General features: G+C 40.1%; 1 protein-coding gene across 2 annotated transcripts in view; it reads right to left on the minus strand.

The window, feature by feature from the left end:
- Positions 1–12,429, minus strand: part of AK7 (adenylate kinase 7) — a 68,973-nt gene that overhangs the window by 34,701 nt on the left and 21,843 nt on the right. For both annotated transcript variants that reach the window (XM_017662860.3, XM_017662859.3), the window contains exon 6: positions 4,906–4,986. In XM_017662860.3, the coding sequence (XP_017518349.3) occupies positions 4,906–4,986 (81 nt within the window). The remainder of the gene's footprint in view (positions 1–4,905; positions 4,987–12,429) is intronic.

A 12,429-nucleotide genomic window follows, 5' to 3' on the forward strand; every position in this document is an offset into this window, starting at 1 on the left:
AAAGAATTAAAATTTTTAATTATCCCCACTGGCTGGGGGTAATTATCATTATTCATAGATAAAATTCTTAGTAGATAAAACATCCTGCAGAGGGGTTATGATGCCAGGGCTCTTGATTATGGAGTTGAAGAATGAACTTCTCAAACACTCCAAGTAGAAGACAAGTTAGAGGTTTTTATTTAGAGATAAAGTAAGAGGACAGAGCTCCTGGCTCACGCCGGGAGGGGACAAGAAAGTCCAGGGTGGTGCTTGTCTAGGGGCTGTGGAGAGACAAAGGGCTTGGGATGCAGGCTTGCCAAATGGTCCCAAAATGTTTATCTTTGAAGAGACACTAAGTTTTTTATCAGTCCTCTGGGTTATTCTGCAAAGTTAGCCTAACAGAAGAAATTCACTGCTTTGATTCTTTTCCAGGACAGCAGCCACCTGGTCTGGGAGCATATCAATGAAGACTGCCTGCCCTGCTCCCAAGGTGGGCTGAGTGATTGTTTTTGTTAAAGTACATGTTAAGAAACTTACTTTTTAACATATTGGGTTTTAAAATGCAATCTGATCTCTAAGATGGAATCCTTCCTGTTTTTACCGTGTTGTTTATTACTGGGCTTGCTTGCTAAATCAATTGCCCAGGTTGTAAATTATTTGATTAGGGCTGGAGGAGGAAAAAGCAGCATCTAGGTAAAGTTAAAAAAAATAAGCTGGGCCTTTTAGCAGGCTAAAGTAATTCTTACAATAACATGATTTAATTGACATAATGAAGGAAAGGGCTATGCTGAGATATTTTCTTATCTGGGGGATGTTCAAACATTCTAGGCCAAGTTACTCCTGGCTTCTTAGTTTTACTAATCTCACTGAAGAATGCCTATATTCCTAGTTTGATATTTCACTTTAGATAATTAATGTGACTCTGACTTTGCTTAATTGTTTAACACAGAGTTTTGGTAGGGGTTTCTTTGCACATTGATTTATCTACTTTGCTTTTTTTCTGGAGGCCCTCACCCTCCTCTGTCTAAACCCACGGTCCCTGTCTCAGTTATGTTAGGCAGGAAAATACATGAGTGGGGTAGAAAGAGAATAAAGCCAATAAAGCCCACCTGAAGGGACTCAAAGAATTAACCAGTTAAAAATAGAAAACTCGGAGGCCAGGACCAACTTGGCCTAGAAGTTTGAATACTCCTCAGATAAAGAAAAGTATCTCAGCATAACCTATGTTTTCACTGTGTCAATTAGAACATACTATTGTTAAGATTTACTTTAGCACCTGCTAAAAGGCCCAGCTTATTCAGGAAGAATTCTATCTTAAAGCTAAGATTGCATTTTAATTAAACGGGTTCAGCTCACATTCGAGGCAGGGCAGACAGTCTTGACTTAGATGCTTCCAGACAGAAGTTGACATCCTGGAAAGGAATCAAAGCAGTATAGTTCTGTGTTAAGTTAAAAAAAAAAGAAACTTAATGTTTTAACAAAGATGAACATTCTGGGACAATTTGACCAGAGCGCACTGGCCCTTTGTCACATTCCTGAAAATCTTCAACTGCCTATAAAACCCTACACCTTTCAGTGAGCTCCTCTCTCTGAGATCACCGGCACTTTCTAAGTGTGTAGCCTTAAAACCTTATGTCAACCTTTCAGTGCGCGTCTGCTATGAGGTAGCTCACACTCCCCTTTCTCTAAGTGTGCACTTTAAGTAAAACTTAAACCTTTCAGGGTATCTCTACTCCCTGAGGTGGCCCACACTTTTTCTTTAAAGTAACTTTAAATAAAACTTTTAATCTGCTTCATTACTGTGTCTCTGCCCTTTAATTCTTTGTGGCGGCAGGGACAAGAACCGAGGAAGATACACAACGCTCCCCTAACAGTTACACTTATGATGAGTCACTGAGTCTAGATTTGAACCCAGATCTTCAGCATCCAAATCCTTGTCTTTTCCCTTCATTAAGCGCTGCAGTAAATAAATAGGCATTCTGGGTACTGCTTGACTGTCCTGTACATATTGTGTATATATACAACATCTTCTTTATCCACTCACCTAGTGATGGACATTTTGGTTATAATTATAACCAAATTATATACCAATTTATTCCCACCAGCAGTGTAGAAGGGCTCCCTTTTCTCCACATCCTGACTAACACCTGTTAGTTCTTCTCTTTTGTATAGTGGCCATTCTAACTGGTGTGAGGTGATATCTCATTGTGGTTTTGATTTGCATTTCCCAGATGACTATATTATTTTAAATTGCTCTAAGGAGTGGAAGAGGTGGAGTGGGACCAGGGCAGACTACCGAATCTTGTAAGCTATTTTGAATTTTGGGAAACCATTTAAGGAAGTAAGAGTCTAACTGGGGAGATAGAGGCCATTTCAGTTGTGTGGATGAGATATGCCCAGCCTGCCTTATCTACGGATGGAGAGAAGGGAGATAGATATTCAGGAGGTTGGCTCTGTGGTTCTTGGGGCCTTTGTGATAGGTGGGAAAGGAGGAGGAGTTAGGTTCTGGTTGGTGTGGCTGGGTGGAAGGCGGTCCAAAATTTTCTGAGATAGGACGCTGGGGGAGCAGCAGATTCAGGGGTCACTCACTGTACGTAGAGTTTAGATTTGTGAAACATCTAAGTTGAGGTGCTGAGTTGGCAGCTGGATCTACAGAGCTAGGACCGAGGGGAAAGCCCTCCTGGAGACTTTTGTTTGAGAATCATTGGCATCAATCATGGGGGTTAACAGACCAAGCCAGGAAATGGGTGTAGATGGAGAAGACAAGAGGGCCCATGGCAGGGGACTAAGACGCCAACATTCAATGTGCAGGCATATAAAGAGCAGCTGGATGGCTAATGAGAATGAACTTTCTTTAGCTTATCCTCGTCAGCTCTCATGTCTCTTTATCTTAAAAAAACACACACCAACCAACCTTCTTTTGACTACACTTCTAAGTCCTGCCTTCTTTCTCTGTCCCACTTTATAGCAAATATTTCTCTGTCCTCACCATTTCCACATCCTCTCAGCCCATCCCCTCTTGAACCTACTCAGGCTTTTATCCTTTGCTCTCTTCCTTAACACGCACTGCACCTTTCCACCCCAGTGCTGCACACTCAGTTCCCACTGGCTTTCCTCAGCCAGCACATCGGCTCTTCCACTGCTCGAATGTCACATCATTAGAAAGACCTTCCTCGGCCACCGTCACTGTACATAAGACAAAAAAAACCTCCCACCCCTAACCCTGGCGCCCTCACTCTTTCTACCTTTCTGTGCTTTGTTGTTTCCATTTTGTTTTTCAACATCTGAAATGCTCCACATTTCCTGGCTAGCTTGTTTATTTATCACTCCTCTTCCCCATCCCACTGGAAGGTAAGCTCTGCAAGAGCTGGGGCTCTGTGATGTACTATAATCCTAGTTTCTACAGTGGCTTCCGGCACATGGTACGTCCACGATCAATGTTTGTCTAATGAATGAAGGGAGCTCCTCCTTAGAAGAAAACATAGGCAAAAATCTCTTGAACATAAGTATGAGCAATTTTTTTCCGGATACATCTCCTCAGTCAAGGAAAACAAAATAAAAAATGAGCAAGTGGGACTACATCAAACTGAAAAACTTCTGTACAGCAAAGGACACCATCAGCAGAACAAAAAGGCAACCTACAACATGGGAGGATATTATATTCACAAATGGTTTATCCAGTACGGGTAAACATCCAAAATATATGAAGAACTCATATGCCCCAACACCAAAAGAACAAAACAACCTGATTAAAAAATGAATGGAGGACCTGAGCAGACATTTTTCCAAAGGAGAAATTCAGATGGCCAACAGGCACATGAAAAGGTACTCCACGTCACTAATCATCTGGGAAATGCAAATCAAAACCACAATGAGATATCACCTCACACCAGTTAGAATGGCCACTATACAAAAGACAAGAACTAACAAGTGTTGGCAAGGATGTGGAGAAAAGGGAACCGTCCTACACTGTTGGTGGGAATATAAATTGGTGCAGCTACTGTGGAAAGCAATATGGAGATTCCTCAAAAAACTAAAAATAGAAATACCATATGACCCAGTAATTCCACTTCTAGAAATTTACCCAAAGGAAACAAAATACCTGATTTGAAAAGATATATGCACTCCTATATTCATTGCTGCATTATTTACAATAGCCAAGATATGGAAGCAACCAAAATGTCCATCATTAGATGAGTGGATATAGATGATGTTGCACATATACACTATGAAATATTATTCAGCCATAAAACGAAAGAAATCCTTTCATTTGCGACAACATGGATAGACTAAAGGGTTCTAATACTAAGTGAAATAAGCCAGGAGGAGAAAGACAAATACCATATGATTTCACTTATTTGCAGAACATGAAAAAAAAGAAAGCACACAATGAATAAAATATCATAGACTCGGAGACACTGAGAAGTGACTGGTGGTTACCATAGGGGAGAGATTGGGGTGGGTGTCTGGGGAGGGGGTCAAAGGGGCACAAAAATTTTCAATCATAATATAAGTTAGTCACAGGGACAGTAGTGCAGCATGGAGAATATAGCCAATGATTCTGTAACATCTTCCTCTGTTGACAGATAGTAACGGCACTAGTTGGGGTGAGGACTTAATAATGTGGGTAACTGGTGAGCCACTGTGTTGTATACTTGAAACTAATATGATTGTATATCAATGATATTCAATAAAAAAATAAATACAAAAGAAAGGAGATCTTTATTATTCTGAGAGTTGTGAATACAATTTTCTAATAATGGGAAAGAAAAACAGGTGGTTATGGTCTACATCCATATTTTCTTTAATTCTCTGCTATTATACTAGCCCAGCCACAACTAGAAGCAATCAAAAATATCTTCAAATTGTATAAACTTACTGGAAAACACTTTAAGAAAAATCCTCATAGTCACTGAAAAGTCATACCTTAAAAAAAGTATGTAAGAAGCCTCCTTCCACTCCATACTGAAGTCCAGCGGCAACTACGTATGTAGAGAATTTTTTTGCCTATTAGATAAAATACAGGGGAAAAGCTAAGTGTAAATATTATTAATGACATTGAACCAGATTATTTTAGTGGTTAAAACGAGCATGTTAGGAAGTCTCATCACCTCTTTCAGGCTGCTGAGGTATTTTTAGGATAGAGATAGTATCTCTTAAAGAGGGGAATCAACCACCACACTATTTATGAATGCCTCTGACTACTGTTAAAATTTAATTGGGGCTCTTAATTCAATGAAAGCCACAATTTATTATTTGTTAAGACTTGACACCTCTAAGCACTATGCAGGGTATGTAGGAGAAAAGGAAGATATAAAAGTCAGTCCTTTCATTTCCCCAAAGAAGAAATTCAGATAACCAACAGGTACATGAAAAGATGCTCCACATCACTAATTATCAGGGAAATGCAAATTAAAACCACAATGAGATATCACCTCACACCAGATAGGATGGCCAACATCCAAAAGACAAGAAACAATGGTGGCAAGGATGCAGAGAAAGGGGAACCCTCCTTCACTGCTGGTGGGAATATAAATTAGTTCAACCATTGTGGAAAGCAATATGGAGGTTCCTCAAAAAACTAAAATAGAAATACCATTTGACCCAATAATTCCACTACTAGGAATTTATCCAAAGAAAACAAGATCCCAGATTCAAAAAGAGAGATGCACCCCTATGTTTATCCCAGCACTATTTACAATAGCCAAGAAATGGAAGCAACGTAAGTGTCCATCAGTAGATGAATGGATAAAGAAGATGTGGTGCATATACACAATGGAATATTATTCAGCCATAAGAAGAAAACAAATCCTACCATTTGCAACAACATGGGTGGAGCTAGAAGGTATTATGCTCAGTGAAATAAGCCAAGTGGAGAAAGACAGGTACCAAATAAGTTCCCTCATTTGTGGAGTATAAGAAAACTGAAGGAACAGAACAGCAGCAGAGTCACAGACTCCAAGAAGGGTCTAGTGGTTACCAAAGGGAAGGGGTTGGGGAGGGCGGGTGAGGAGGGGGGAGAAGGGAATGAAGGGGCAATATAATTAGGATACATAGTATAGGTAGGTCACAGGGAAGGCACTACAGAACAGAGAAGACAAGTAAAGACTCTATAGCATCTTACTACGCTAATGAACAGTGACTGCACGGGGGTATGTGGAGGGGACTTGAAAATATGGGTGAATGTTGTAACACAACGTGGCTAATGTGAAAACTTCATAAGATTGTATATCAATGATACCTTAATAAAAAAACTATTTGGACATTTCATGATGTTCTTTAATGATCTATTAGGGAGGTAGATATATATAAAAGCAAGGAGTTTGGTAATGGGACTTAATACAAGGGTTTTAATTGATATGGAGTGTTCACTTCAGCTGAGAGGAGAGATTGAGGCCCTGGAAAAATCTGCCTCAACATTTAACCATTTTTAAAGGTCATCGTGGTTCCAGCAGCTACACTGTGGGGAAATGGGCTTCTGTCATGTTGAAAAGCTTAAGGCAGAGAGCTCTGTGCACTTAGGGAGACCTGAGCACAGATTCCTTTTCTTTCTCCCTCATAATCCAAAAACCACGCAGCTTGACAATGTTTAATTTTAAAAGTCCTGAGACTCGCGTAGTGGTTGGTACAATTTTTTTCTGGATTGCTGATGTGAGGTCCACATATAGAAGGTGCAGTGACCAAGAGAGGTCTGTCTAGGTTCCATTAAACATTTGACTCACAGGCCGCCCCACTTCAGATCAGGTGTTTTATTCTTGGTTGATCAAATTGGGAATTTATCTCACCTGAGAGAAGGTGATTTGTGAGTATACCTGCATGTCACTGGGTGCTTCTTGCTAATCCGTCACCCAATTACAGCACTGGAGTCGGTGTCAGGAGTAGAATTACTAATAGAGACACTCTCATCACCACTATGATTAGATTTCGGAAGATACTGGTAAATTGAAGGGAGGAATGGTGAGCTGAGTAGAGACAGGAACCCCCCCATGTTGTTAGAAAACTGGGATCCCTGAGTGAGGCTTTTGAAGAGGAACAATATTGCTGCAATTGGTTCACATTCCTCTGCACCTGGATCAGTGGATAAGCTGGGCGAGTGTAAGGTGACCTGGTTTCCTGGCTTCTGACCGTACTGGGTAAGGTGATAACAGAAAATTCCCAAGTCGATTTGAAAAGCCTGTGGGCTTTGGTAGGTCTGCAAGTCCTCTTAATACGGGTACTTAGGTGTGATGGTGTCATTTATATCAAGAAACACTTACTTGGTCTCCAACCCTGTTACTGGCATAGGGCGCCTAAAACCATCAGCATTTCCTATGCATCGAGAGTGATAGAAGTGTCTTTTTTATGTCAATTAGATGTCTTTTGGACCCCATCTAAGGATGGGGCACTGACTACAAGAGGAGTCAACCTGTGATTCAGAGGCTTGGAACTTTCAGCCTCCTCCACCCCTACCTCTGGAGAGGGGAGGTGGGAGCGGAGATTGAATTCAGTCATCAGTCGTCAATGACTTAATCAATCATGCCTATATAATGAGCCTGAGCCTTCATAAAATCTCCAAAGGAGCTGGTTCAGCAAACTTCCAGGTTGGTGAACATGTGGAGGTCTGGGAAGAGTACCATGCTTGGAGAGAGCATGGAAGCTCCACACCCTTTCTGCATACCTTGCCCTATGCATCTCATCCATCTGGCTATTCCTGAGTCATACTCTTTTATTATAAACTGGTAATCCACTAAATAAAATATTTCCCTGAGTTCTGTGAGCTGCTCTAGCAAATCAACTGACCCTAAGGTGAGGGTCGTTGGAACCTCCAATTTATATGGGTTAATCTGAAGCACAGGTAACAACCTGGGCTGGCAACTGGCATCTGAAGTGGGGGTTAGTCTTGAAAGACTCACCCCTTAACCTGTGGGATTTGATGCTATCACCGGGTAAACAGTGTCAGAATTGAGTGGAATTGTAGGGCACCCAGCTGGTGCCTGGGAATTGCTTGGTGGTGTGGGAACCCTCCACACACACACAAACATGCACACACTGGAGCACACCTCTTCTGCTCCAGGTAATACAGTGCATGAAAAAATATAAAATTTCTCCTGTTAAAAACACCTAGAGATGCCAAACAAAATGCCACTACTTCCCTTTTACGTATGGCAGAATTATCAAGAAAATATGAGATTTTCCTAGGGGCAAAATCAGAGAAGTGAAACGAGTGGTGAGAGCTAGCAGAGCAGCCACTAGTGAGTCTTTTAATCTAGAGTGTGGGTTTCAAATCCACAGGGATCGAGGAGACAAAGCATTAGATCTGGTGAGGCCAGGAGTGGGAACACAGTGAAAAAGGCAGCATCTACAGCAAAAGGGTGGACTGGAAAGAAGTCCACCCTGCTGCAGAGGGAGCGACTAGGAAACACACCGAACCCAGGCAAGGTCTGAGAAAGCAGAGAGAATGCTCCCTTCAGAATTTTAACCTCGGCCTTGTACTTCTCAAGGGTTTGTCTTTAAAATTAAAATCATCTGCTTAGTCCAGGGATCTCAGAGCCCCCAAATTAACATAACAAACCTTTTTAGGTAGAGAGACAGCTGGGGCACTTTATAGAGGCAAATGCAAACATCCCCAGGGACCATCTATGTCCTTTGAAGCTTCAGTAAAGAGACATCAGCTGGGGCAAGGGTGGGGACTTCACGGTAACAGGTGAGTGCTGCTTTGAGAGCACAGCGCTGACTGTCCTGCCAATTACAAACTGTAAAGTGTATTCTCAGTGTGAATTCCCACTTCACACCCACCACCGTGAATCTTGAAGGTTCTCAGTTCATCAATACACTTGAGACTTTTATAGCAGACTTTCGGAAAACTTTCATGCTAGCCACTTCTTCCTAAGAACTCATTTACATGAGATTTTTAGAGGTGTTGATAAGCTATGAAGAAATGGAAGTCAACAAATTAAAGAGATGCTATTAAAAAAATCCATGCCAAATGACAGGATTAGTTTAAAATGGAGTTTTATAAATCATAAGGAAATCTATATTAATTAAAAGAAACTTTATGCTTTTTTATAATTAAAAACCTACTAAAGATTAACTAACAAACGGAAATCACAAAATCTATGAGGGAGCAATCCACCATGAATGAAGTCATATTTGCATTGCCTTCACACAGTAAAATAGCAGAGATTATAAAATAATGAAAAACTTAAGAAATGGAACATAAAGGGAAAGAACAAGATGATGATGATGATGATAAAATACAGGCAGGTGGCAGAGCAGGGAATAGAGAAGAGCAGAGAGAAGGTGGTTGGTTAAAGCAGAGGAAGGAGGAGAAAAGAACTGACCATGTCTTAGCCTCTCTCACTGCTCTATTTGTCTGAGCCGGTCAGCCTGAGCTGGGAGGAGTTTAAAATTTAGTGAGACTGATGGCTTTAGTGTTACACTTCTCTGAGCCATTGTGAGAACCAGAAAAAACTTCATTAATACCTGAGAAGGGTCTGAAAAGCTGTGGACTTGGCTAGAGATACTGTCCTTGTGGCAATTATTGAGAAAAAAAATTAGATTTATAGTTCCATTCCTGCAATGTCTAATACTGTGAAGGGCTTACAAGAGCATGTCTAGAGATGAATAAGCCAAAAATTTAACATAATTTCAAGGAGAAATGGATAAACAGTGGGAGATTTTTAGTATACCCCTCTCAGTAATTGAGAGATTCAGGGGACCCCAAGTTAGTAAGATCTGCAAAACACCATTAAGAAACTTGACCCAAGTAGAGATAAACACAGGTGTGGGTAAATGGCAGAATTTCCAGAATCTTCTTCCTAGCCTTAGTCTATTTTTGTATCAATAGGTGTTTACCACTGATGAGACTCATGGTCAATCTAGAGCAAGGGGTGGTGAGAAAAATGGCCATTCTCTCCTCCCCTCCATTCCTGGTACCTAATTGGCCTGGTGCCAGTCAGTCACCAAGGCCAGCCTATGGAGTTCCCGCTGGAAGGGGTGGGCGGGGGAAGGAGAGCCTGCACCGGGGCCATACAGGCTGGACAGAGTGAGGCCTGGCTAGTGAACAGGAGCAAGCTTTAAGAAATAAAAGCCTCTCTTGCAACCTGCCCTTTTCCCTTGAACTGCTTCAGGTTTTATGAGATTCCTAGGGCACTCACCCTGGGCAGGGAACACCTTTCCCCCTGGAGCTACAACAAGTCTGTCAAGTCCATGTGGAATTAAGAAAACACAAAAGTAGCCATGTACTATACAGCAAAGCATCTCACCAAATATTATAGAATCAATACCATACAGACCACATTCTCTGACCGTAAAGCAGTGAAATTACAAATGAACAACAAAAAGATAAACAACTCCTTGTATATCTGGAAATTTAAAATCACTTCTCAGTAACTCACAGACCAAAAACAAAACAATAGATTTTAGCAAATTTGTAGAAAATAATATTCAGGGCACTTCAAAACTAGTGGGATGCAGCCAAAACTATATTTGGTGGCATATTTATGGCATTAAGTGCTTGTGTTAGAAAAAAGACTGAAATTAATAATCTTAGTATCAGGAGTGGGAAAACATTTATGTTCCCTCACACTTATTACTAGTCCTGAAAAGGGGGCCTAATACAAATAGAGATTTTTAAAAGCCCAGTTTCACACAGATCAAAGAGAATAGAAGACTTAGTTCCCAGTCACGTGTATGAGCATAGTAGAACCATGACAGTAAACCCAGAAAAAGACAGTATGACAAAGAGAGATTATAGGCCAATCTCATTTTTAAACTCAAATTAAGCTGCAAAAATCTCAAATATGACATTATTAAAGGAAGTCCAGAAACTTTTTTAAATAGAAAAAATTATAATGAGCAACTTGGGTTGGCCAGAGAATATAAGCATCAAAAGCTGGTGGGGTAATTATTATAGTTAATTTCATAAATTGCCATTGAGATTTGGGACATGTTTTTTTCAGGGACTGCACACACAGTAGGTGCTCAGGGACCACTTAATGATTTAACTGGCTTTTGCAAAATGGGCAATTCTAGTTAATTCAAAAATATTAAATTCACTATAATTGTATTTAAAATACGGTATTTGAAAATATTCCAAGTAATCAGTGTGGCTCGTTTAAAGGTGGAAGCACCCAGTTAAAGCCATGTTTGATGTCAGGCAACTCAGAACTCTCTAAGCAACTTGCCTAATTATTAGGGCTCCCCTTTGCCTAAAAATATTAAATAAGACTACCTCCCTGTGTTTGTAAAATAGTGCATAAATATACGTGTGATTGCTGCAAATGCGCTAATAGTAGGTGAGTGCAGGACAACGAGCCCAGGAATGTAGAGACCACATCTGTTTTGCGGATGGCTTTGAGGCCAGCTTTTGGCCACAGTGCCTGGTACATAGTAGGATCTGAACAGGCATTAAATGAATGAGTTAAATGATTACTTCCAAGTTCCTATTTACCTGATGAAAAACACTAGGGTCAAAAAGGGTCATTGAGATAACCAAGTTGGCCAGATCAACCTTGTCTTCATAAATTGTTCAGGTAAGAGTGATTTAAAAAGCTGGGGGTAAAAAAGAATAGGTTTTTAAAATGAAATTTTGATTCTACCATTTAGAGCGTGGGACAAATTTAATGTTTTTATACTAAAGATATTAAGATGATATTATTTCTCCATTTTAGACTATCTTTCACATCAATTGTGTTTGTGTGTGTGATCATGAGTTCTCAGCCAGTGAATCAGACAAAATGATTTTTTTTTTTAAATCATGGATTTTCTATGGGGCAAAGTTCAAAGTTTAATAAAATAGTATAGTTATATGGTTTGGAACTGGAAGAAATTTAGACTGTCTAGCCCCTTTATTTCATTGATTTTAGCCACACAAGTTTAATAACTTGGCTAAGGTCATTAATTACTGGGTAGAAAAAGGGCTAGAATTCCTAATCCCATGTTGTTTCCTTCAAATATTTTGTGCTCAGTGTCTGTATTGTCAAAATCAAACTTTTTTTTTTTTTTTTAGTAACACAGGACTTGGGGACAAAGTTCCTATTGTAATATCCTCTAAGACCACTGGGTGTCATCTTAGAACTATTATATCTGTACCATTATTGCAGGTCAGATAATGGGAAAAATGTAGTGGATGGAAACTTTGGAGGCTTGGGGGTTTTCTACAAGTTATGTGAGGATGATGATAATAACACATAATTCAGAGTTTAAAGATTATGTATAAGATACACAAGGATTAGATGAGAGACCGTAAGTAAAACATTTAGCACAGTGCCTGGCACATAGGGTACAAGCCCTCAATAATTTTTAGCTGTTACCACTTATTCATTACCAGGGCATTCCTGTCACCTATCTTGATGAAAGATGAGAGAAAAAAATAATTTTACTGTAAAATACATTTTCCTGCAACAGAAGGCTAGAAAGCTATTACTTGTTTACATGAATTTCTCAGCTATAGGTATGTCTGAATAATTG

Source organism: Manis javanica, chromosome 8 (assembly GCF_040802235.1).
Source record: "Manis javanica isolate MJ-LG chromosome 8, MJ_LKY, whole genome shotgun sequence".
In the NCBI taxonomy this organism is placed as follows: domain Eukaryota; kingdom Metazoa; phylum Chordata; class Mammalia; order Pholidota; family Manidae; genus Manis; species Manis javanica.